Below are 27,717 nucleotides of genomic sequence, written 5' to 3'. Positions count from 1 at the left end.
CCCAGCTTGTAACCTCAAACATCTTAATTCCAGCCACAGTGTAAATACAGTACATTTGGATTTTGTGCAAGTAAAAACACAAGTACCTAACTACAACTCAGCAACTTTTTTTCTCCATTATCATAATAACAGTATTATGGGACAAAGGGTTCAACGTTCACGTCCACCAGCTGATTGGGACCTTTGTCCAAACGGGTATTGGGTACCATCGTAATTTGTAAACTGGCACTGGGAAAGAAGTGCCATGCGGAGAGGAAATACCGGTGTCAATTATCTTGACATCAGCATCATCATCCTATGGCTTTGCAAGAAAGCTGAGTCATGGATGGCTGTGAAGACACAACAGTCATATTTTTTTTCTTAAATTTTCTTTTTGTGTGTGCTTACATTGTTTGAACCACCTCACTGACCTATTGGCCGGTTCACTTTTCCATAAGCGACAGCTGGATGATATGCAGCAGCTCTCCTTCCTCCTTCCGTCGCCGCAGCTCAGCTTCCTCTTGCTCCCGAGCCGACATCTCCATGGCGATGCGCAGCTGCCGGTCGTAGCTGCAGCTGCTCGACTGCAGTTTCTTGGAGGGGGTTGAGGAGCGGCTGGAAGGGGAGCGAGGCTTCGTTTGGGGGATCCTGGGCAAGGCGAGACAAGAGACGATGTCTAGTCACTGGTAGAAGATTTTTTTAGGGGATGTGGGGGGGCATGAATACAAATGTTGACTTGAGTTTTCTATCTGTGGGAGAAGAGGAAGTTGCACGTGTCCATCCGGCACTCTCCAAACAAGGAAGACAGCCAGAGAAAAGATAACAAGGCAAAGTCAGCATCTGTAGACTGTGAAAGCAGGAAACTGCCATCTCCCCCCTCGCTCTCCAAACACACACGTGCGCGTTAGACAGGCGTGCGCGACGAGAAAAATACAGGATGTGAGTCGGGGATGGAAGGAAAGATGAAAAGAGTACGAAAAGAAACAATAGCGCACAGCAGTGACAGGAAGTTGGAGACAATGTTGGTAAAGGGAGCAGGATGCACAGTTCTTTACTTTGAACGGTTTGAGGGTTTTTTTTTCCTGCCATTGATTTTCATAAAATACAAGCCTTGCGTATTTGATGTGATTTCCCTTGATAAGTGCACTTGGGTATGTGGAGAAAGACAGACCAATGCATGTTTATTGATGGAACTTAAAGCTGACCTCTCCAGGCGACTTGGATCACAAGAGAGGGGGTGTGTTCCAGGCTTGCTATTGGTCAGTGCCTCCCAAATGGTCACCTGGAAGCAAATGACAGGGAGTCAGCAAGCAGACACCTTTAAAATTGTTGACCAGTTGTGGAACACTTAAAAACTGCTGGCAATGGCTGGTTGTCTACATCTCCTCCATAATTGACTGGCGATCCGTCCAAGGGTGTGGCTTGCCTCTCGCCCAATGCCAGCTGGGGTAGGCTCCAGAAAGTCAAACTGTACCCTTGCATTTTATTGTCCAGCAACGTGAGCTCTTTGCTCATATTCATGTTTTGATGCAATTCCAAAAAGAATCCGCCAACCCTCCCCCAAGGCCAAAATAATGGCAGACAGTCAAAAGTTCATCCCACCGAGCTTAGCAGCTAATGTATGCAAGAGAAATGGATCAGAAAACAAGTATCAAGTATTTGATTGTTATTATTTTGATGCTGGCCTTGCTTTGAATGTACCATATTGGCCCGAATATAAGACGGGTTTTTTATTTGTGTTGAAATAAAATGTGGCGGTCGTCTTAAATTCGGGGCCTCGACATTATACCCATTCACGACGCTAGATGGCGCCAGATATCAATGAAGCGAATGCTGAACTTGACTCCCCAGGCCAAAGTGAAGCCGTCATGAAGAATAAAAATAAAAATACGGGTAGCACGAAGAAGAAAAATAAAAAATAGCGGTAAGAAAGAAAAGAGAACAAAATAATAGACGAGATATCAGAAAATGGAGAAACGTAGCGACAATCTGGAGAAAAGTGGGTCGAAGATAGGCCAGGTTAACTGGCAGCTGAGGAGAAGTTATGATGTCATTTACATTTCAAAAACCAGAAGCCATTCAGTTACGAATATGATTGCACTTTAGATTTGAATGAGGCAAAAGAATATGCTTTTTTTCCCTCTCCAATATATAGTTATAATCATTTGTTTCAGATGTACTGCATTTCTTTTCTGTATAAAAATTAATTTGGTGTTCAAAAAGTCTTTTTTCAAACTTGAGTCTTGAAAAAGAGGGGGTCGTCTTATAATCAGGGCCGTCTTATATTCGGGCCAATACGGTCGTTCTTTAACTTGCACAGCCAATTGGCAGTAACAAACCTCTTTTAAAGCTTCCATGAAAGACAAAGGGTGACGAGCTTTTTCGAGGTCATTGAGGGAAGCGGGGAGCGCCTTTTTAAAGACTCTCCGAGGAGCTCTGCGGTCACACCTGATCGTATTCCGAGCCGGCTTCCAGCAGGCTCTGTTGAATGGCGAACTGCAGCAGGTCGTCCTCCTCTTCCCTCATGCTGTCTCTCTGTTTGCCTCCAAGCATGGTGTATCCAGGCGGGGGCTCAAAAACACAGGGGGGGATCTCGCCGGCTCGACATGACACTGCACATATGCAGGGAAGGCGAAAGGGCAAAAGATGGGAAGGTATCGGACATTGATGGGATTACACCCGAGCGGGAGAGCAGGAAAGGGAAGGAAGCGATAAACCTGTTTGGAAAGAGGACAAATTGGTGAATGTAAGAATGTCAGGCAGGTCCTTTTACCTTCAAAAAGCCCCCCCTCCCCCTCGCAAGACTCAGCCAAATGATTTTCCATCCGACTAAGTGACATATTTTCAGACAGAAAACTCTAGAAATGACATCCGGGCAATCAAAACTGACATTTAATGCGATGCTAATCGTGTCTCGAAAGCCTTCTCGTGGCCCTCACAGCCAAAGTCGAATATTTCAGAATCTCCGAAGAACTATTACAGCTCACTCACCCAGCCAGAATGAACTTGAACATTTTGTTTTCTGAATCCACCTGGTGATTCAATCACGCCTCAATCAAATGTTCTTTTTTTTTCCCCCTGCGGAATAAAAGTCTAAAACGCTTGTCTCACCATTTTTCCAATATGTGAGTGAGTGAGCGCGTGAATGTTCTCACTTGTGGAGCTGGAGCTGGAGCTGGACACACTCGAGGAGTCGCTGCCAGGCGAGGGGGTGTCCGTCCTCAGGTTATACCTTTGTCCGTTCCCTTCTACCGCGGCTTCGTTGTCAGGGCGCGCGCTTGCCCCCTCCTCGCAGCCGTTCAAGTTGCTGAAGGTAATCCTGGCGTTCAGGATGTGATAGAGAGGGATCTCTGTTGGGGGCAAAGAAATGACATTTGATGCATTTTCATCCTTTTTCAAACGAGCATTTCTCGTTCCTTCGCTCCCTCTTCACTTTTCTACGACCGCTTCCTCCCATCCGTGTCGAATATTCCACCTTTTCATTTTTATTCCAACAACCTTCTGTTTTTTTCCCGCTCAGCTTCCTCGGCACTCACCGATCTTGACGGGAAAGCCGGGCGGCAAACGCAGCATGATGAAGTCACGCAGCTTGGCAAACAGGGCGTTGGAAATGGCCATGAGGTCGATGATAGGCGCCACTTGATCTGCCAACGAAAGAGGGTGGGACTCGCACAGCCACAGCTTGGCTTTGAATCTGGAGAAAAGACACTGACAAATTAACATGATTTATCTTTCAGCTCGGTTAACACTTAACTCATTCACTCCCAAAGACGTTTTTAAACGTCTTTTCAGACTTGGTCCAGAATTGGCTGGTACTGAATGAGTTAAGGACCTCATTTGCGTCTTTTACATCCTGAATCCTGATTATTACTTTCGATAGATATTGATCAGAGAATCTGTTTGGCCGATCGATGCCCAAGTTGAAAATTGATCCGTGAACGAGCGTGGCATTGAGAGCGGCCTTACCGATTTCCTCATCATCATGTACCGTCGCCTTGAATTACGCCGCAATGAACAGTGAGCTGAATGCCAAACATGACAAAAGAGGCCATTGCGGTGACAAACACGCAATGCCTGGATACTGCTAGCTTGTGATGAGCTCCCTTTTAAAAACACGGTGTGCTTTTGTCACAGCTATCAGTTTAGCAGTGGACGGCTAAACCTAAATTCTAAATTTGCAACCTAAATTCTAAATTTGCAACCTAAATAAATTGAATAATTTTCCCAGTAAGTTGTGATTTCAGGCTCAGTGTCAATGTCAAGTGAATGAGCACAGGGCCTTCAAAATCAGCAGCGTGTCTCAATTTCGCTTTATAAGTGCGCCAAAGGAATTTCCTCAAATTCGACTTTCTGCTCCGGGTCAAGTTCGGATTTATCAACATATAACATGAATGATCCTTTCATTCATTCATTCATCTTCCGAGCCGCTTGATCCTCACTAGGGTCGCGGGGGGTGCTGGAGCCTATCCCAGCTGTCTCCGGGCAGTAGGCGGGGGACACCCTGAATCGGTTGCCTGCCAATCGCAGGGCACACAGAAACGAACAACCACTCACACTCACACCTAGGGACAATTTGGAGTGTTCAATCAGCCTGCCACGCATGTTTTTTTTTTGGAATGTGGGAGGAAACCGGAGCACCTGGAGAAAACCCACGCAGGCCCGGGGAGAACATGCAAACTCCACACAGGGAGACCGGAGCTGGAATCGAACCCGGTACCTCTGCACTATGAAGCCAACGTGCTAACCACTGGACTACCGGGCCGCCAACATGAATGATCCTCAAGTGAAAATGGTCCAACACTGATTCTGAATGTGGAGATGGCATTGAATGTTGTCTACTCTTCAAGTACCCTGCGATTGGCTGGCGACCAGTCCAAAGTTAAATGGGATTCGCTCCAGATCACCTGCAACTCTAATGGGGGCGAATGAATGTCACCAGTGGTCTCAAGAGGGGGCGCATGCCCATGATAGCTCAGAAGAAACCAATATGGCCGATGCAGCCTCATAAATCAAATAAAGGCACCAATGTCAGAAAGTACCAACAGAAATGTATTTGTAGTTTTGTCAGCTTGACGGCAACGTGGTGGCCAGGTTTGCAGGGCCGCATCAATGTATGCATGGCTGCTTCTCTGTCGACTGGCTCACCTCTGGGTCTTGGTGGTGAGTTGGCACGGGTGGCCGATGTCCCTCAGCGTGGGAGAAGAGCTGGGGTTGAAGTATTCCTCAGCGCTCAGCGCAGAGGGATTGGTCGCTGCTGGAGCGGACATCTGGGTCACTAGGGCCTACAGAGCCAACACATTATACAGTACAGTCAAAGAAACATACAAAGGAATATAATCAGAAAGGAGACTTCGCTTCAAAACCTCAAATCAGCCATTCCACTTTTTACAGGTGTTCAATTCGACTAAATCACGGATAAAAGAACTGCAGATACTGCAAAATGTGAAGCATAGAGCCTGCAGTATATTCAAGCATATTTTTCTAATTAGATTCAACCCTATTCAATCCTACAGCGAATGTGTTTTTTTTTTTTTTTTAAGGCATGCCTTGCCAGCAATAAAAACATGCTCTTTACAAGCAATGTGAACAAACTCAAGATGCCGCGACTCACCCCGTTGTTTGTGCCCATGTGTTGCTCTGCAATCCCGAGGAAGTTCTGCAGGGGAGTCTTCCCACCTGCTCACACACAAACAGCCAAGACGATTAATGAGTGTTGGGTGTTCTGGCAGACCGAAGATTTTTTTTTTTGAAGACATCTGACAATTTGGTGACAGAAAGTAGACAAAACCCTAGAGTAGCTAAAAACAAACACAGACAAGAATGACTGAGGTGAAAGGCGATCTCCAGGTGCCCAGATCATAGCGGTGATCTGTGATCGCCCCAGTCCACTTCACATCATCTGCAAGTGGGGGTCTTGCAGTTTGTTTTTAAATGTACTTTGCATGCTTCAATCTTCTGAAATTGTAAGTTACTTTGCTTGATTACGCAGTACTAATTGACCTTTTTTTCTCAGTCTTGCATCTGATCAGCATATTAAAAATAAATACATATATACATACTTACATACATAAATAAAAATAAAAGTATTTCCAAAACATAAAACTCACAAACCTGCTCTAAAAGCTTTTTTTAAAAATTAAAAAACACGAAAATGAAAATGACCAAACTATGAGAATAACCATTGTGGCAACATCCTATATCAGCTGATACATTATTAGGAACCTTTAATCTTGTTCTTGTTCTGGTCTGACAGGTGGTCCGTTCTGGTCCTGGTGATAAGCTCTACATTTGACGCAGCATACACCTGAAAATGGAAGAAAAGATGAAAATGATGGTGATGAGCAAACAATAAAGTAGCAAACGGCTGCTTGGCGCCATGCTGAATAAGAACTCGTTTTTATTGCTACAATAAAGATGTACAAAACATTAACCCCACAGCAATACACAACAACAATTCAGCCCATCACACTATAATGTTCATCAAGTTGCATCGTCAGGCTGTGCTTCACGAGCGAAAAGTCAAACAACAGCCGCGAGCAAAGTAGCTCAACTGAGTGGATCCATCTTTGCTCCGAAGTTTTCATCAGTGACGAAGAAAATAGCAATTACTGCTGAGCCCTGTCCGAATAGCTTTTAAAGCAGTTGGTGATTGATGGTCCTCGATATGCGACGCATTTCTCCGATCAATCCCTCGTGACGCTTGAACAAACAGATGCAGTCTGGGGTATTGTCATGATGACAAAAGACATATATTAAAAATTCATTTTTTTGTGGATTTTGGATGGAAGAAAAGTGCTCATTTCTTTCCATCCAAAAGTGTTGTACTTTGTAGAATGCTAATTATTTCTGATGAGGTAATTGCAACCACCTTGGAAGGGCCAATTGTTGCTTGCACCTGATTGGCCTGAAGCTCAAGTGAACTCCCTTTATAAGAGGAATGAGGAAGTCACTGCGCGCCGGACAACTTGGAGAGCAGTGCTACATGTGGTCTGCTAAAAACTGGTCGACTGTTACTCCTGAATATAAAGAAAACTGGAAAATCTCCTTCCTGGCTGAATTGCCTTTTTATTCTTTTTTTTCCTGGCCTTCTGTTTCGCCGCATAACATGTATCTATATTGTTCGTCTAAACCGCAATAGAAACATATTTTTCTCTCCATTTTGTTGAAGGCCTTTCAGGGACAGCGGTCACTACAGTAGTCAGCGTGTCATGTTATCAGGTCACAGAGTGCATGAAAGAGTTAAGATGGAGACAATGATGCCGACAAGCATTCTGGTGATAAAATCAAGCATCATAAGCAAAAAGAAAGCAATCGTAGTGTCAGATTGGAATTGTTCTGGAAAGCGCACTTGTTGACGAGTCATCGCAGGAAACGTCAACAGTGTGTTTTGCCTGAACAGCGTGAGAAACTCAACGGGCTGTCAGTGGCTCTCCCTACCTTGGCTTCATATCCGTTCACAGTCTCCGTCTTCTCACTCCTCCAGCCCAGAATGCCTGTCTTGTTCCTGCAATCAACAAACTTGACATCAATATACAAGCTCTGGAAAATATGTACTGTCAATGTTTTTTATTTTTTCTTATTTGGTCCACAAATATACCGCTCAATGCAATGAGATTTGTTGAGGTATTACAGTTGGGAAATAACTTCAGGTCTTGAATGTCTCATCTTTTTATGAAAGAAAGTGACACTAAAATAAAGGGAAGGGGGTTGTTTTTCTTTTCGTGTCCCTAAATTGGTGCTCATTTTAATACAGCATAGTGCTGCTCAATTTACAAGGTCCTAATCTTGCTAAATACTAAAAGAACATCAAATATTTGGTGTGCTGTGACAAGTGGATCTCATTTAAATATGGGCATGGAACATTTGTCTTAATTTATTTGGGTTTTACTCCAGGGCTTCCCTAGAGTGTAATGTAAAACAAATCCATTTTCTATACCGAATATCATCATTAGAGTCGTGGGTGTGCCGGAGCTTGTCTCGGCTGATCTCGGGTAAGAGCCAGTCGATCGCAGACAGAGAGGAATCGACAGAAATGAACGTCAAAATTATTATGGAGATGGAGTGTATGATTTTATTGGACAGTAGTGATTTGCTCACCAACAAAATACAGAAAGTTCAATAATGCAGCAATGTAAACTGCATTACAAAAATTGTGTGCGGCAATACATCATCGTGTGATGGTCAAATTTGTCACAGCAGTGCTCAGAAATTAAAACAGAAGCATTGAATGGCGTACAAATAATTTGATTTCTAAAAAAAAAAAAAAAAGGCACCGGAAGTGTACATAAACGTTCCACAAAGACGTAATATAACTTCCTCTAACAACCCAGGCTAAAGCTAGCTCTTTCCTGACATACAAGATGTTGTTCTGTCAGTCGAGATATTACGGTATCACTCCAACAAACTTCCTTGATACCAATTAGTACTTTCCCGGTAAAGAGTGCTTTGGCAGCATCTTTTGTCAACTTGAAGCGAAATAGAAAGAGCACAAAATCTGCAAATAGGTGAGTTTTTTAATTTGTCAATCGCGAATTATGAGTAGGTAGGGATTCACAATATCATCAAGTCTTGAAAAAGGAGACTATTGCTATGCTTTCTGTTCATGGCCGACAAGTCTAAATATATGCAAGCCGTGCGCGGGGACTTCACAGTTTGGCTTGCTCACATGCATTCTAAATAATTAATTTGCATATAGAAAGGGAGCACAGTGACAAGCAAAATGCAACGTTGACACTTTGAGCTACACACCTGACAAAAAGCTTACTTTCACCTCACAAACTTACCTCCACGTCGCTATCAGTCTTCTTGCTCTCTCTTGAAACTTTTTATTCTGCCCGTGTGTAAGTGGTCACAGTTGTGTAAAGAAATCAGTGCCATGAAGCATTACGCTAAAGAACAGGGAAAGTCAAGTGCGCTGTAATAAATTACTTCAGTGTCCAGAGGGGATTAGAAAGATAGGTTTAATTTATTAACTCGTCTTTTTCATTAGAAATGGCCTCACTTGCTTTCTTTCTTTCCTTATTTGAAGGTTTGAGGCAGAGCATGCTGAGTTGATATCTTCATATCCTGTGCATGTTTCGGTTTCCAATTTATTTTTGTTGTATATAATTAGGTCTAATTGTTCCCTATATCAGAGCGGCACAATGGTCAACGGGTTCGCACGTCCGCCTGTGGAGTCTGCATGCTCTCCCCATGCCTGCGTGGGCTTTCTCCGGGTACTCCGGTTTCCTCCCACATTTCAAAAACAACACTCAAAATTCTCCCGAGGTGTGATTGTGAGTTTGAATGGTTGTTTTTCTATGTATGCCCTGCAATTGGCTGGCAACCAGTTCTGGGTGTACCCCGGGTACTGCCCGGAGACAGCTGGGATCGGCTCAAGCCCCCCCCACGCCCCACCCTAGAGAGAATAAAGCGGATTGGAAAATGGATGGATGAAAGTTCCCAAAAAGAAGCAGTGAGGAATTTTTCACATTGCTGAGGTGCAAGTGTCCTTTAAGGCACTGGGATGAATACAAACATGCTACGACCACTGAGTCAACAAATGCGCAGCATGTGTGAAATGTTAAACCCATCAGTATTATCGCTAAATTAGCACTAATTCGAGCACTAATGCAACATCCGATTTGATCTGAGAATATACGCAGAAGGTGAGTGCAATGGCAAAGACGCTCAATCTCAATCTTCTTTATTATTATCTAACGTAATATTCAGGTAGTTTTAAAGCTGATTCTTGATTTAACCTCCGATTTTCTTTGCAGGTGGAAGCACGGAGACTCATCAAGCTCGGTCAGTATCAAACTGCCCACTGGGCGACATAGAAGAGGTGGGTGGACGGAGGATGTTAAAAAAACTGAAAATCAATCATGCATGACCACTTTCACTCTGTCACAGTGCTGCTGCGGGGATGTCAGGATGTATAACATAAGCAATAGCGGTGAGTTTGTTGTTTCAAACATATAAAGCAGGGGTGCCCGACCAGTCAACAACGACCGGTGGCCCGCAGATCGGTCGCGAGGAATGTTGGGGAAATGGGGGTGGGAAAAAAGATTTGTGTGTCTGTATGTATTATTATTATATTTTCCGCACTATAAGGCGCTCCGGAGTGTAAGGTGCACCTTCAATTTTAAAACTGTTTTCATATATAGGGCGCACCACATTATGAGGCGCATAGAATAGAAGTTACGAGAGTGGCTGCGGTTGCATTACGCATCCACTAGATGGAGCTACGCCACAGGTAATACAATACAATACAGTGTTATTTATAGAGGGATTTCACAACCACTGCAGTTGTAGCGAATCGCTTTACACAGAATTTAATATGCTTTGTCCAAGAAATCTGAATATTGATCCATATATTAGGCGCATTGTCTGCTTTTGAGAAAATTGAATGCTTTTAGGTGCACCTTATATAAAATACGGTATCCTGCTGATAACTCCTTAGCCAGTGCCCATCAGAGCAAGAATCCTTTGAGTTTGAATCTGTGAGGTCTTTTTTTGTCTGATGTGTATGCTGAATGTTTGCCCACAATCCAGACTATGTTTCAAGTGGGCCAAGTCTAAATGTGAGTGTCTCTAGTCTACTGTAGAGTATCTGAGACATGTGGCATCCATTATATCTGACCTCTCAAAGGCAATGTTGCGCGTGTCCAGCTGAGTGGTCACCACAGCGGCAGACAGTCGCGCCGCCACCTGCTCGTCACTGGGCTGCACTCCCCCCAATAGGCCCAAACCAGCAGCCGTACTGCTGCAGGCGCCGCCTTTCCCTCGGCCGGGTGAAAGCGCCGCCAGAGATGAGACGCACAAGGTCTCACAGAACACCAGCTGCCTGTCGTGGTCGACCTCGATCACCTCTGCGTTGGAGTCTGGGATGTGAGATGAGAAAGTTAGGGGTGTAGAGGAAAGTTAGGGCATCTTAAGCATCCAAAAAGATGAGAAAATATCTCCAAACGTACAAATTGTGAGTCCTTGATTGATTTGAATAGGGAAAATGTTAATATAGGCTCATATGAGCAGAGGAAAAGGAGACAAACACAGTGGGAGAATATTTTGCAGAGTCCAAGATGAGCCCAGGGAAAAGTATGATGAAAAATGATTCAAGATGTAAGATGAACAAATATAAATATAAAATGAGAACTATAGAGCCAGGGAAGAAGAATGAGCACACGGATTTGTTAAGTAATTCCAAAGAAGGGTGCTGGGGAAGTCACCAAGGAAAGACACAGTCACGCTTGCGTAACTTTGGGATTTGTTTCATTTTGCATTTGCATCCCGTGATTGAGAATTATCTAAATGTTCTTGAGTAACCTTTTGCGAATTTATGTGGAAATATCAACTTGGTTTATAAATTGCCATACCGGCTCAAGTGCAATGTCATTCTGACATTGGGAGTGATTTTTTTTTTTTTTTTTTTTTTTTTTTTAAGATTCTAGCTTCGTGCACGTGCAAATATAACTGAACGTTTCGACCTTGTCCCCTGAAAATGAAGCTCCGATTTCCTCTTTGCCACGTCATCTGCTCAAATCCGGTCAGAGTGGTGTCGACGCGGAGACACTGGCCACTCTTCCAAACCCTGTAGGTGTCGCTGGGGCAGATACGAGACACCAGGGGCACTGAGGACAAATACAAATTGATTAGACAGACAGATTAGATAGATAATGCAGATGGACGATAGATAGTCTGTGCCCCCCAAAAATGAAACGCAGAGTACCGACCCCAGCTGGTAAACTCCCATTTCATCTCCACATAGAAGTCCTGGGCCTGCACAGACAACACAATGCAACCATTAGTGAAAACAAAGCAGCAGAAAGCCATTGATAAAGAGAGAGTGGGTGAGGTAACGGCTTTATTTACAGATGGCCATTAACCCAATGGGCAGGAAAAGATGGAGTGTGAATAAAGAGGGTGATGCCTGCCAAAAGGTGTTGTGACTGGCACGGAGCACTGCTTGTGTATTAGGTGCGCGTGGGTATATAATAGCACATGATGGAGGAGAAAGGATGTGGGTGAGCACAGCGGAGGAGGAACGCTGCCTGATGTTTATGACATTTGCAAGGGTGTGCTTGACTGCACGTTGTATGCGTGTCAGGGGTTCGCGTGCACCACGCGGATGTACTGTACATGGTGGTAGGTTCCCCCAAGTATAGAAACAAGTAGTGTGATGGCATGACTGAAGGATCTAAAGCCAGCCAAATGTGCATCAGAAGGGTCAAATCAAATTCTTTGTGAAATATTTTGGTCGTTATGAAAAAGCTAAGATGTCCTCTGACGCTACAATTCCTTTTTTTTCTAACCCCTAAATAAGCCAACTCTAAAGCTTAACTGAAATATATATCTGACACTGAAAAATGCTTTACTATACCTCTAACAATACGGTAGCCACTTTGAAAATTGTTTAGATATGTGGCAAATTTCTCAACTATCAATATCCTCATTATTTCTGTTGGATTTAACACCGTTTATTATGTTAGGTGGTTTAGTTTCAGAGGTTTTTTTTTTTTTTTGTAGGTTAACCTTCTTCCCTGTACGTCTCAAAATTATGTTTTTATACTTCATTTTGAACTTTTAGAGTGTTTCTTGTGGAAAATGATAATAATAATGATAAATGAATGAATGAATGATAATAATGCATTTTATTTAAAAGCGCCTTTTATGCCACCCAAGGACACTGTACAGACAATAAGAAAATACAATGTAAAAATTTGTAAATGAGATATTATATAAAAACAGGACATAAAATCATAAAAACATAGGAAATGGAAGAGCTGTAGGCAATCCTGAACAGGTGTGTTTTTAGACGGGACTTGAAAGTGGAAAGAGGTGTGCATGAAAATGCATGAAAATGCATGAAAATCAAGTCAAAATAGGAAAGCATGTCAGATAAATAAGCAGCGGCGTACTTTGCAGTTTGTCCCTCTAGACTAGTAATTTATCCGTGGGTTTTAAAGAAAGCATCTGAAAATAAGGATGTAAAATTTTTTAAAAACTCATCTCTTATTCAAATGATAGCATCACTGCTTCAAAGCCTCTTTTGATGTGCAATTGTTGAATTGTTTTGTTTTGGGGTTGTTGTTTGGTTTTTTTTTGCATTTGTTTGTGTGAAAACTCACTTGGCGCAGTCGTTCCAGAAGTACGGGGATGCCCGCTAGTCTCTTAGCGGTCCTCTGGTAGTCACGGTAACGCAGCACAAGGCGCACCAGCTCTGGATCTCTAGTACTGACTGCCTCCTGAAGAACTGAGAGATGGCGAGAGAAGTAGTGACAAATGAGAGCCAATCACTCTGGCCTCATCTAAAATGGATGTGCGGGAGCAATTTAAGGCGGCGGGCAGATTCTGAAGTGGGTCAAAGAAAAATTTGGCATGACGAATAAGCGCATTTTTGAACCCATTCATCGGGTAGCCACTTCATTACTAATCTTACAGCTTGCTTGATACAGAAAGAAAGCTATAACAAGACAATCGTGTTTCTTAGCGACTAGAACTGGAGGTTTTATTCCAAATTGTACTCAGAGTGTCTCCTTTGAGAACCACATGTCAGTTGATCACAAGGTGATACGTCAAGTTTACATAATGTACGCTAACGATAGCTGATTGAGTAAAGTGCGAGTCAGCGGTGACAAGTATTTGCATCAAGTCGTTGAGCAGTGTTTTAAATCCATACCGCTTTACAACCTGAAAAATAACCAAGTCTTGTTTAAAGACGGGAGCAGAACAGATGTAAAACATCCCTGCCCGAGAGAATCAACAGAGACGATCCTCCTTACTTTGTTTAAATAAACCGATCGCCGACAGCCACAGATCATAGACATGTTTTTGTGAACTAATGATGGACATTGAAGGCCTCATTTCAAAGTGGTTTGTACCACACATACCAACGTGAAGACACTCGTGAAGCAAACATCCATATGCTAAACAAATCTTGGACGTTATGTCAAATATACTTCAATGAAAAAGAAATACAAAAGCCACTCACCAGTCCAGCCGTTGCGGTTCTCCTTGCTGACATCAGCTCCATGCTGCAGCAGAACTCTGGCACAGTCCAGATGGCCCAGTGTGACAGCCAGGTGGAGAGGAGTTCGACCCCGGGGATCCACAGACTCTAAATCAGTCTGAGGGAAGAAAAAAAAGAGGGAAACAGAGAGAAATTAAAGTAATGTGACATCAGATCGTAGAATATATCTGGAATAAATGCATAATAGTGTGCCTCTCCGGAGCGGGGAGAGTATGTAAATATAAATAGAAACGTCAACAAGAAGTTGACAGCAGAAAGGTGGAGAGGGAGCTGGTGACAGGTGCTAATTGAGCTGTCTACACGCTAATGATGATGGCCACTGCACTTCTGCAGTATCTTTCGTATTTTGGGGCTGTTTTACCTGCAACCTCTGGTTCCCTCCTACTTTTCCAGTTCATTTTCTTCGAACCGTTCAAAATTCACCATTAGATTTTATTTTGTAAAACTTAATTCCTTTTTGCATCATTTGTGCAACTTACAAAGGCACAAGGAGGCTGGAAATCTCAAATCTGAGTTGCTATATTTAACAGCTCTTTCAAAAATCTATATTGACAAAAAAACGGACTAAAAAACATCACAGTTAAAAACTATATCACAGAAGCAGAGCTCGAGTGCAACAATCACAATCATCCATCCGGCCATTTGCTAGTCTGCTTCTCCTCACAAGGGTGTGCTGGAGCCTATCCCAGCCGTCACCGGGCAGTAGGCGGGGTACAACCTGAACTGATTGGCAGCCAATCACAGGGCACACACAGACGACCAACCATCCACTCTCTCACTCACACCTAGAGACATTTTATCGTATACCATTAACCCACCATTTTTTGGGGAATGTGGGAGGAAACCAGAGTACCAGCAGAAAACCCATGCTGGCATGGGGAGAACATGCAAACTCCACACAGGGAGCCCGGAGCCAGAATCGAACTCTGCACCTCTGCATTGTGAGGCCCACGTGCTAACCAATCGACCACCGTGCGCCGCCCAACAATCAGAATCGGTGATATCGGTGATTGAATATGCACTGTGATATAATAAGTAAGGTGTACTGTACATCCACGCAAATGTTTTCTACTGATTATAACCTATCAAGGGGGAAATATATATATGAGAGAACTCACAACTTGCCATTTTATTGCAATATACTTGAATGGTCCTCTGTCAATTCACGCCGCGCTTAAGTGACCACCATGGAGACATGGTCAGAGATAGACGGGGGGGGAAAACTGGAAGGAGAAAATGCGGATGACATGCTGCTGCGAGTGATGGGAAACATAGAATGGGATGAGTGTGGAGCTGAAAAGTAGAGCATGCAGCGAGAGGGAGGCTGAGAAGTGAGCTGAAGAAGAGAACAACAACAGAGATTCCCTCGGGTGCCGATGTCGGCTGGGGGATAGGCAGCGGATGAGTCGTTGCAATGCAGGAGGAGCGAGACGGTTTGCTTGCGTGTGCTGTGCAACAAGAGTGCAGTATGCAAATTAAGCCTCGTTCTTTGTCGTCTGTCGCGTCTCTAAGGACACTGCGGACAGCATATGGCTGAGCCGCATGAATGTCAAAGGAAGCATTTTACAGTCCAAATTGCACCTTCCATTGTTTGACAATGCAGCTGGATATTTATAGCAAGGCTTTGAAATTATACCATTCAAAATGGAAATGGACCCTCTAGACAAGTTATTTTGTGAACGAGTATGTCGGAACGGTACGTGCATGGAATTGTGGAACGGCGAATGTGGAGTAAAACATTTTCGAATATCAAATATATTTGAACATACTTACATTTCAATATACTTGGGAGTACATTCGAATGTATTTGCGAGGACATTCAAACGTACTTACAAATGCGTTTAAACGTTCCAACCAAAAGCATGTTTTACGTAGAACAGAGCTGACAAGAATAAAGATGGACGGTAAAACATAAATGCTTTATCTTCTATTTGTCTCCTTCAAAATCTCCTTTTGAAAATGGATGGATGGCCTCAGGTCTGTTTTCCCTGAGCCTTCTACCCGAACTTTAAAATAAAAAACATTTTCCAGCAGGATGAAATAGTGGTGTGTGACAATTAAACAACATATGTCCTCAGAAACGAGGACATCGAGTCACTTTGAAAAACATCGACTAAACAAAAGTGGTCCGTTTTCTTACTGTTAATATTGCTTGCTCATACAGCGACTCGAAAAGAAAGGCGGAGGGAGGAATTTTTTGTTGTTCTCAGGAAGAATGATTTCCAATATCAAATGGAAATGAGATATATTTAGGCTTGAAACATTGTTTGAGAACATGTCAGCTCTTTGATGTCTCAAATAACCGCATTCTTATTTTTAGCTGAGGAGCCACACTTGACGGAGAGCAAGCCATACATACACGGATCAATAACGTAATTTTTATTTTTCCCACATTTTTTTACATTTCATTCAGTAGGCAAGATTATTTGAGTTGGATATGAGCAGGATGCAGATGAAAGTAAATTGGTTAAGATGTTCACAAATAATCACAGAGGCCGAATTCTGTCATGAACTGGAAACTGCTGCAACAATAGTGTCACCGTCTATTACAGGGGTGTCAAAATCATTTTTGTCACGGGCCACATTGAAGTTACGGTTTGTCTTGGAGGGCCATTATGAATTAGGGAAACCATATACATGTTTAATCACCTCCACATATTACATGCACAGTGCACAACAAATTGATGAATAACTAGTTTTAAAATCAGAAGTCAAGAATAATGACTGTTATTGTGGATTACATATGACGATTTGAAGTTTTGGTTCAGACCTTAGCAAGCATTATGGAATTTGACATGCTTGAGTTGCTTTGCGGGCCACATAAAATGATGTGGCGGGCCACATCTGGCCCCCAGGCCTAGAGTTTGACACGACGTTTATTATGAAGCAAGTTTTTATCATCATGGCATATACTGACAAGCCGGGTCTGTGCAAGGAAACCAACCAGTTGAAATGAACCTTCGGGCTCCTATCTCTTCTCCTTTGGTGTTTGATGATGTCACATTAAACTCACCCAACCTTGCTGTGCTTCCTAAAAAATGACCCCTAAAAGTTATGAGAATGTCTAACTGGGTTCTATAACATTAACCTGAATAAGGGATTATTTCATAGGTCCTGAATAGACTTTTGACCCGCACCTCATTCCATTCTCAATCATTACTGTATGTATGACTTAGCACGTAAAACTTAGTACGTAAACTTAGTACGGTAAAAGTTCAAGTGCTGTGGGAAAGATTTTGAACACACCAAACTCTACCGATGGTATGAGCAAACGTGTGGGATTTTTTTGGTGGACGGGATCACCGTCATTCCATATTTAAAGGGTATGCTTTGGTACCCAAAATCTTTGCTCAGTTTTTTTATCAGCACATCCAAGAGCAAAACTACACAATGTTGTAGAATCCTGCAGCTTGATCAATTTGTCACACGTTATGGGAAGACAGAGAGAGCAGCACAACATTGCCCAGAGACACAATTTATTGTACTGTGTTCATCGTGTAAAATCTCAGTTTAGGCCGTAAGGTCGGCAAGGTGGGAGAGGAACACCCATCTGTGTTCTGCTCATTGGCGATATCACTTTTTTAGGTCTTTTAATAAGCTGCTATCGTTTCATTGTGCAGTGCACTGCAGTTAACATCTGCAGCTTGACACAATATGACGGACAGACTGAGACATTTTTTCACAAACATAAACACATTAACACTTAATGATGACAAGAGCACCACTTAAGGGTGCCTAAGTGCTAATGTCCACCCAGTATTACATAACCGACCTGCAGAAATTACATGGGGGGCGGGCGGGTGGGGGGGGGGGGGGGGGTTGAGCCAAGCTGAAAAGCAAGCAACAGAACTATATGTAGTGAATGATAACTAATCTCTGTTTCAAAGACTTTAGAGAAGGGATGTGTTTATTTTCCGCTGCTATACTGCAAAACGTATTGTACATTTTAAGCATTGCGGCAGACCGAGCGATCTGGGGATGACATATCTTTTGCTTCAAAACATAACGTGAAACTTTAGCAACTCATAAGAGTCATGTTCACAGGGCGGTTGATGAGTTGACGCCGCGCTATCTTCTTTCTTCTTTTGAGTGATTTCTTAACTATACAGTCAAATTCTGTCCAAGTAATACCTGCCTCCTATCGTCCATTTTCCTTCACCCCCACCATCTCAGTGGTGAGCTCAAAGACTGCATTATTGATATGCATTTCTAGCTACGGCATCTGCTCCTTCTCTCACACCGACCCACATCCCCCTTTCCTCACTCACTGTGTTAGTGGCCCGATGCAGCTTGGCAGGTACTTAGGCCAGCATCAATCTTTCATTCAAAAGCCACACGCACGTGCACGGACACACACACACATAGTCTCACATTTAAAAATGTTCATACATACCCAACAGGTAATTTTCCCCAAATGTTTGCACATGGCCGACATTGTGGAAGTGAGTGCTGACAGAGAGATCTTTTACTTTCCTCGACACAGATGCTAGACTGCCATGAAACACCGATTCATGTCACCGACTCAGACAGTCGAATGAGTGCAGCCAACGAGGGACGATAACTCACAGAAAAAATTGAGAAAACGTCGCAGCTGAAATTTACTTGCATTGCGGGATGTGAATTGAAGTGCTGGACAGAAGAGCAAAACATACTGAACCTTAAGAGCGCAAACGCTGACCTACATTTCAGAATGTTTTGTGTTCCGATTTTCACTGCATTTTAGTCCAAGTCACTCCTAATCTCCACAGAAGGCAGAGAGACTTTCACTGATGCTTATCTAAAGTTGCACATTCGCACAGAACGTGAGAGATCCACACACTAGCACCACTCCTTTCTTACCATGCCCTCACACCAGTGTCTATTTGACACACTGGGAGTTACACATATTAATTTAAAATGTTTTTATTGATATAGATTAAGTGTAGAACAATACAGGATCTTACTGGACGTTTTTTCTGATATTTTGAGCCTATAGTTTTCCACCACAACATGACTCCAAATATTGTTTCTCTAGCTAGCTATCTAGCTAGCTGCTTAGTTAGCCAGCTAGCTAAATACTGATCTACCGGTAATTGCGAGATTAATTTATGTCATGGCTAGGTACAAACTGCCCTGCTCGTTGCCACGTTCCTTGTAGAATGTTATGGGATGCCGAGGAACAGTTCCAAGCGCTTGACTTAGGTCTTCAAAATGTTTAAAAATATTACTCCTGCATCTATTTTCGAGCAAACACCCAATTTTTCCTCTGAACATGTCTTTTTTTAGAGAGCTCCAAAAATTATGAAATGTTGAAGATGAGGCAGTGTGAATAAGGCGTTACCCTTCATGTATAAAAAGATGAAGGCAGCGAGGTTACTGACTGTTTTGTTTGTGTGTTTTTTTTTTCAGGTTCATCTTAACACATAGTTTTAAAATAAAAACATATAACGGTCGGGCTGCGTTGTTAGCATTGACATTTTTTCTTACAACTCTTTATTTTAATGTGTCTTTTACGCATTTTTTTTTTCATAGTGGGCCAAAAAACAACTGAACAGCAATGAACAAAAGTGGATCAGGACAGCCCATCCTTTCTGCTATGCAGCAAAACGGGTGGAAACGAACTGTTTCAACAACCAGAATATGGCTCTCCTGTGTCAACCTCAGGAGTTGGTCAGAAACTCTGTAAATCAACAAAAAGCATTGATAAAACGGTTCATAAAACCAAAGGTCACACAAACAAATGGAAAGGAAAGCATCAGAGGAGAGGTTGTATATATTCATAAGGTCACTGATGCAGTAAAAAAAGGCTTTATCCCACATGAGGCATATGCCTCGTGTCTAGACTTTCATTTGCAGAATTTTAATCCACTACATCTTGCTACAACTTCCATCCCTTGCGAAGATTGCTTTCTTCCACCAATCAATTCTCATTTGCATTTGCTTTTATCATTTACTCTCAATCCTGAGCTTGTATTGTGTCTTCTTCTGTGAAAAGCTTTCTGCAACTGAACTAAATATGACCCCCAATCATACTGGCTTCTCTTTGTGGCTTCTCTCCGCTGCATTTAGGAATTTGGGTTTCATTACACCAAGGAAAGTAAGAGGGCTGAGGGTGGGGTTAATCAATAGGGGAAGAAGGATGGGAGTAGAGGAGAGGAGAAGCCGGTCACAGACAACCTGTGAGCAATAATTAATGGCTCTTTTCCCTTAGGTCAGCTGATAAATCTCATGCTGATTAACCATTAACACCTCGGGGGTTGTATCGTGTGCACTGCTTGCATTAGGTAGCCTTTTGCTTCAGTTTAGCACAATAACATATCTATTACAAAGTCGTAACTTCATTGTGAGAAAACAGTAGATAGAGGATTGATAACACAGCCCATCATACATCAGTTACCTGCACAGTACAGCGAGCTGGTAAAAAGGTGGAGAAAAAGCTGAGCCATGTGTAAAGGGCTTGTGCCGTGATGTCATGCTAATTACGTTGCTAATATGATTCCATCTACACATCTCACCGTGGAAATACGAGGCAGTTTAATGTTCCGTAGCATTCCACGGCGAGATGAATTGAATTATACTGCGGCACAGTGACAATGACAAAAGAGAGCTGGATGAAAAACTGCAATGGAAAGAGCTTGATGAGATCATAGGGTCAATTCCCGACTTTGTCTTGAGATAACCCATCAGTCTTTTTTTGTGCTTTCTGAGCCAGACAGACTCTGCTCCAAATCAAGCCAGCCGTCTCCCCCATCACCATATTTGTACCTCCTCTGTTTCATTCTTTAACTGTTGCCCGCTTTTACTTTTCCACTGCTTCTGCCAACTTGGTTATTTACACAGGAGAGCACAGCTGAAGATTCATCTCTGTGATTTTTTTTTTCTCTCTTCAGCACATCCTTCAACTTGGACCACTCTCATATCACCTTGGTGCTCCTCACCATCGCTCTGTTGAGGATAACATCCCCCCTTTTTGTTTTCAGCTAAAGCCCGTCGAAGCAGCGATTTGGCACATGAATAATGTAATATGCTTGCATGTGTCTGATTATTGTAAATAAGTGAAAGTTTGATCAGATATAGTATTCCAGTACGGAGTGGAAATAATTTCAACAAGGGGACAAAGATCATGGACAAAGATCGTGATATAATTGGAAAGGATTTCTATATTCGCCGTCATGGAAATGATTTCTATTTACCCTGTCATGCAAGAGGAACTATTTTGATATTCTTCCTCTTTTGCTTGCCTATTTTCTTTTTGCCATTGATGTTCCTTTTTTTTAAACGTGAATTTAATACACAATTTGTAATCAAGTCCCTGTAAGGTGTAAATGTCTTCTATATTTTACACCTCAAAGAGAAGAATGAATGTTGTTACCAACCCTACAAAATTGAATGATTATTAAAAAAAAAAAATAAATAACAGGTATGTAAATTAGAACCCTGCTATTTGCGGGGCATTGGGGCCAAACCTTGGTCCACAAACTGACCGTCACCTCGGACAAATGTTTACTGCTCGTGCCAACTTTGCTTTTAAACAACACATAAAGGCAGATATAATTATGTCCTTTATTGGTTCCTCTTGGTCACTTATCAGTCATATCTTTCTGAACTGTGCAGCTCAACTAGTTTTGACAAATACAAGCGCTTTGATTTGATGAATTTACTGGCAAAGCTACACACTGCCCTCCTTCTACTACGATGCTCTACTATCTAGCAGTGGTGGGCAAACTACGGCCCGCGGGCCAAATCTGGCCCATTGTCTTTTTAATCCGGCCCGAAATTAAGGTTCGATGTCAACGACTGCATTCATTTCATTTGGACTTGTAAAGGTGGCACAGTTACTTGAAGTTGCAGAGCACAGGGAGGAAGGGGGAGACGATACGGAAGCCCGCAGTTGCGCCAAGTCAAGCAAATCCCGTTCGATACGATGGAATAATGTACTCTTAAAGTCTGAAAATGTGCCCAAAAATGCAAAATACTGCGTTTTAAATAAAGAAATCTGTTTAATATTAAGTCGAATTCAGTTCACCCTTTTGATCCGGCCCTCCATAATATTTTCTGGTTCTCATGTGGAACCTATGCAAAAAATAATTGCCCACCCCTCATCTAAAGGACTCTTATAGCTATCTGCTATGATACTCAGTAGTCAGCTCCACGCCCGTTGTTAAAACGTGTGAGAAAAAAAAAAGGGTGTCGAATTGACTGGTCCAAACTGTGCCTATTTGAACTGTACTGCTTGTTCCAAAAGTGGCAACACTCAATAGATAGCTCAGTTTTAAACAAGAAACTCTTACCTTTGTTTAAAAAGGGATATTTATAGATTACATGTGAACAGAGGAACAAGAAGAAAGGAAGAACGAAGGGGAAGTGTTTGCTCTGCTTTGCTACCTGTCTTCCTGCGTCATCACAACTTGCTCTCATCTGACATCTGACAAAGCAGGATGACTGCTAGGGTTTACAACCTGAGAGTATTTTTCTGAAGTTAATGATAAAGGAACATAGAATGTGTGTGTGTGTGTGTGTGTGTGTGTGAGTGTGTGTGTCCTATTTTCACTCCGATCGTTCTGGTGTTTTTGACATAATATTGGACCCAATATGTTAGTACCTATGGAAAAATCAGGAAACTATACCGACAATCGTCCACTCTGCAGTGTGGGGGGGGGGGAGTCTTGTACATAATTTTGTGATGTAATGACGTTATTAAGAATTGGATTAGGTCACTCAATACCCACTGCAGGCCCAGGTCCAAAACTTACCAACCGTCACTGATTTACAGTCATGTTCTTGAATTTGAAGGTTCATGTCACCTTCAAATTCTGCTTTTTAGAGGTTATTTCAGGTTGGGTCTCATTACAATAAAAGTCACTTCCGCATAACTATTGCTTCCCTCTCTTGTCTTTGCTAACATGAACGTACAGTATGTTAATTCTCCACCAGTGATTGAGCCTACATTTTGAAAACCACCACTCACTGCACACGGTTGAACGTCTTTGGATATCTTGGCAGTTAGAGCAATACTGTAATTGACAAATAGCTATATACACAAATGAAGATCCGTTTTTCACAACACGATAAAAGCCAGTTTTAAAAGATGGATTTAGCCATTTCATTCTGCTGAGTACTGACTGTATTAGCTACCACTTCAAGTATGTGCCTAGCCACAATCTTACCTTGTTTCTCTTTTATTTTGTCTTTCTCATTTACTCTTTATATTCCAGAGATTTTGAATTTGTAGACGAAGATTGTGTGAATGGATGTTTCTCGATGTATCCTTTGTGATTGACGAATGACTAATTCTGGCTCTAGTCTGCCTTCCGCCCACAGTCAGCAGGGGGGGAAAAAAAGCTCCAGATCCCTACGAATTTGAACAGAATAAGTGGAAAGGAAAAAAGATGCATAAATATGAACAAGTGAATTCGGACATGACTGTAAAGTTGACTTGTCTGAACCAACTGCAGAGGAGTCATGTAACATTGTTGGTGATGATGTTTCTGATAACTGGCTCTCATGTAATTAACTGAGGTCATATTAGGAATATCTGTTAATGTGATTTTGCAGATTTATTTTATACATTAATTGTGCTTGTGTTGTGACTGGTCGGTGTAAGCAACTGGATATATATATATATATATATATATATATAATATATATATATATATATATATATATTTATATTGCTGATTAGCCACAATAACTGCAATTTGACATGGGGATTATTTGGGGTACTTTACGAAGTAGTTTGTGCTTCAAATAGGAGGCTCGCAGTATATGTTTTGTGCATGTTCGTAGTGTACGCAACGTGTAGGAAAGTGTGTAGAAGTGCGGTACCTTGAGACTGATGCATGCACTCAAAACCTATCCTGCAAAGCATCTCTTATATAATGACATCGAGTGTTAGTACATTTGTTTCAAAAAAGAAACTGTACTCAATGCAAATCACTGACACGCAAATGCAATCGTCTTTTTATTTCAGCCGAACTTACCGGTAAGTGGTCCGTTTTAAAGAATAAGTGAAAACATTTTTTTAATAGTTTAGGTTAGGATTGTATTCTCTGGAAACCTACAATATCGGACATTTCCTCCCCCAACTGTACTGTCACATGCTACATCATCTAATTTTAGGTTTTAATCTACTCAATGCACGTCATCGTCCACCCCCCGGTGAGCAGAAGAAAATATACAAAAACAGAGCACAATTAAGCGAAGAATATCGTTAACAAGTGCCCGCTACTTCCAATTATTGGGCAGGTAAACGAAGTACTCCGCGATTCCACCAGCACCACGTTATAATTCTCCACTGGCTCCAGCGCGTGCACAAAACACGCCCCAACAGACGCCACAAATACAGAATCGGGCCCCATGTACAGAATATGAAATGTGTGTTTAAAAAAAGGGCTGTCCTCCGGTTCTCACCTCCTCATTGACTGTCAGCTCTTTTTCCAGCTGCCGGTGCTTGTTGTGCCACACCAGATAGTGGACAGGATAGCGACTCTTCTCCGGAGTTTTCTTAGCAGAAATCATGCTCGTTCATAGTTTTTCCCCCTCCTTCCGCCGTCTTCGCTGTGGATGGTTCGGATACTTTGTTTAGTGATGCTCGCTATACGATGACGCTAACCATCGTGTCGCTGTCATCCAGGGTCGAGAGCGTTTGGTTTACGGCAGCGGTGACATTTTTGGCTGTGCGTTTATTTCTTCTAAACCACCCCGCTTGTCCACCCCTTTCTCCCTCCCCTGCTTACTCCAGTAACGCATCTCTCCTACTCGCCCCTCTCCTCCCATCCGTCCGCTGACTGAGATGCGCTGACAAACTGCAAGCAAATGTGCTCATGCTCAGCCAATCCGCGCTACGGGATGCCGCGATTGAACTCGTGTCTCAAAATAAGCCGCACAAATTATGAGCAAACGCTCAAAATCTTATTACACCGATCCAAGCCCCCGTGCCAAGCAGGCAGAGGAAGTTCGTATCCCGTATGGCACATGGAATGAGTAAAGATCATCAAGCAGCAGAGCATTTATTTGTATGCGCATCCTTATTATTCATCTTCTTTTATATGCCCATACGCCAACACTACAACTGTTTTCTTTTCCTGAATTCATTATTCTATGGATACACTACTTATATTTATTGAAGCACTCCAATCTACAATTGATCCTAAAGCAGAAAAAAACACAAGGCTTACCATAGTGCTGTGCATTTCATAAAATACAATACAGAAGATAAAACCAATAAAACACAACACTGTACAATTTCAATAAAATCACACGGCTAGCATGATAACAACAATGGTAATAAGAATCCATTCATTTTCATACGGCGTTTTCTGTTCAGGTTCCCAGGGAGAGCATATCGATCCATGTTGACTGTTGGTGAAAGGCTGACGAGACCCCCAGATTGGTCGCCAGTCAATCACAGGGCACATATACAGACGGACAACTGTTTACACGATTCCTGAGTGGGAATTTAACCCGCACTGCTTCACATGAGACAATTAAAAGAATTAACCAGTGCACCGTTGGTGACTTGAGACAAACGGCTAAAAATGCTTAACTCATTCACTCCCAAAGACGTATTTAAACGTTTTTTTCAGACTTGGTCCAGAATTGGCTGGTAATGAATGAGTTTTGTACTACAATGCTCTAGTCTGGGGCGCCAGACTTGCGTTTGACTTTTGACTCTGTTCTTCCTTTGAGGAGTTTGCATGCTTTCCCAGTGCTTGTGTAGTTTTCTCCACATGCTTTAGCTTCACACGTTCCAAAAAAAAGCAGCCACATCACATTCATTGAAGGCTCGAAATTGTCCATAAGTGTGAACGTGACCAGTTGTTTGTATTAGACATCAGAATTTGAATCGAAATTGTTTCTCCCATGGAAGATTCCTCATCTGCAGCTATGATGGATCGTCTGTAACATGGTTGCCCATTGCATCGATTGTGAGCCTCCAGTAGCTCGTGAAGTGGGTGTCGGTAGATCACCTGGCATTAACTCAGTCACTGCCAGTGAAAATGAGTCTGGTTTCATAGCAGGCTTTGTTCAAACAAGTGTAAAGGCTGGTTAATCCACTTTGAGATAAATTTGAGGTACTGACTACAAATGGTGTACCCGCGATGTGCGGTTAATATTCTTGATTGATGGGTAAGATTCGGGATCTGTGCGTGAGTTTACAATAACACAAGTGGCAAATTTCATAAGAGACAAAAAAAACGCCTTGAATCAACACCAGTTCAAGTGTTTGTATGTGGACCAGTCTTTGTTAGAAGTACCAAGAACTAAACTGAGGCTCAGAGGGGATCGACCCTTTTCTGTTGCTGGTCCCTCTCTCTGGAATGACCTCCCACTGAACATTCGGCAAGCCTCCTCGCTGCCCATCTTTAAAGCCCTCCTCAAAACCCACTTGTATTCTTTGGCGTTCGACTCAACATGATTTTACTGCTTGGTGCTTTCTACCGCCTTTATTACCATTTCGTCTTACTGTTTATTGTGTATGTTAAATCGCTCCATGTACAGCACTTTGTATGCAGCGATGGCTGTTTGAAAGTGCTTTATAAATACCGTTGACTTGACTTGACTTGACTTGACAGAATACATCTGCGTGTACAAGTGCACGTTTGTGCCCTATCACATAGTGGTGAGATGGCTAAACCGGAGAAAAGTAATGGACAGATGTTTTTAGCCATGTGAGGAAATTTGTCAGGGAGAATGTGCACAAGTGCAGTCAATTTTATTTCAATTAGCTGGTATGGGCTAGGGCTCTAGGGCTCACTCTCAACCCCGTAAGGAGAAGGGGAGAGCTACAGAAAATGGATGGCTGGAATTAATGCTATTTTACAGTATATTATAGGAACCCCAGATAGAATGCAAATCGAACCCGTAAAAGAACTGTGAGTTGGCGCACATGTGATCATCAACAATGTTTTCAGACACTGATTAACTTCTTTGTTTTCTGGCATCAAAAAATGTTTAGATATGCATTTATACATGCAGCAGTGAGATACTATATACAGTATCTACGTTGCCCAAAGGCATACATGACACAGCACAGTGAAGCCAGAATGAAAGAGCATAAACGTCCTTTTTCACTTTGCCTCTTTAAAGGACAGTCTTAAGTACACTTATTTAATATTGAATGAGGTAATTAGAAAACGTGTCCGTTTTAGTGCACTGGTTTCTCTTCAGTCGTGGGAAGTAACAAAGGATAATTATGTCCTTACTGCTTGAGCTGATTTCTCTGGCACTTTACGGGGGCATTTTTCTGCCAACCTTTTACTTTCACTTCTTACATTTGAAACCCTGTATCTGTACTTTCTTGTGATCTTATACAGCGGGAAAAAAAGAGGCTGCAAAGACATGGTGCAAACTGAACAAGGGAGTATTAATGACAAAGAGAACAGCTTTGGAGAAGCGCGGTATACCCATCCATGTCCTTATATAAAACATCCATCCAGACATTATCCAAGCCGCTGATCCTCATGAGGGCTGTGGGCGTGCTGTAGCCTATCTCAGCTGCCTTCGGGCAGTGGGCGGGTTAGACCCTGAATTGGCTGTCAGCCAAACGCAGTTTATACAAAAGAATTGTTTGATAATGCTGTTGTTTGGAACGCATTGTGTATTGTGCCGGCCCCAAAATTCAGAAATTCTTCGTCTACAATAAAACCCCACTATTTGCAGGGATAGGGACTGAATGCTTTCAGGAGTGGCAAAGGTCAGTCAGTATTTGACATCCACCCAATAAGTCTAGTTGTTGCCTATAAATGCCA

The 27,717-nt window shown here is 42.4% G+C and overlaps 1 protein-coding gene across 1 annotated transcript; it reads right to left on the bottom strand.

The window, feature by feature from the left end:
* Positions 1–365: 365 nt before the first annotated feature.
* Positions 366–24,891, bottom strand: ankrd13b (ankyrin repeat domain 13B). The gene is made up of 15 exons (XM_052077861.1): positions 24,377–24,891; positions 13,949–14,084; positions 13,086–13,210; positions 11,691–11,736; positions 11,445–11,588; positions 10,601–10,841; positions 7,417–7,483; positions 6,202–6,283; positions 5,591–5,655; positions 5,125–5,261; positions 3,516–3,673; positions 3,135–3,329; positions 2,428–2,591; positions 1,185–1,261; positions 366–627 (listed from the first exon to the last, which is right to left on the bottom strand). The coding sequence occupies exons 1-15, from the start codon at positions 24,482–24,484 to the stop codon at positions 423–425; spliced, it is 1,950 nt and encodes a 649-aa protein (XP_051933821.1). The 5' UTR covers positions 24,485–24,891; the 3' UTR covers positions 366–422.
* Positions 24,892–27,717: the final 2,826 nt, after the last annotated feature.

Source organism: Hippocampus zosterae, chromosome 10 (assembly GCF_025434085.1).
Source record: "Hippocampus zosterae strain Florida chromosome 10, ASM2543408v3, whole genome shotgun sequence".
In the NCBI taxonomy this organism is placed as follows: domain Eukaryota; kingdom Metazoa; phylum Chordata; class Actinopteri; order Syngnathiformes; family Syngnathidae; genus Hippocampus; species Hippocampus zosterae.
The sequence above is the reverse complement of the archived record's forward strand: the minus strand, read 5'-3'. Positions and strand labels throughout refer to the sequence as shown.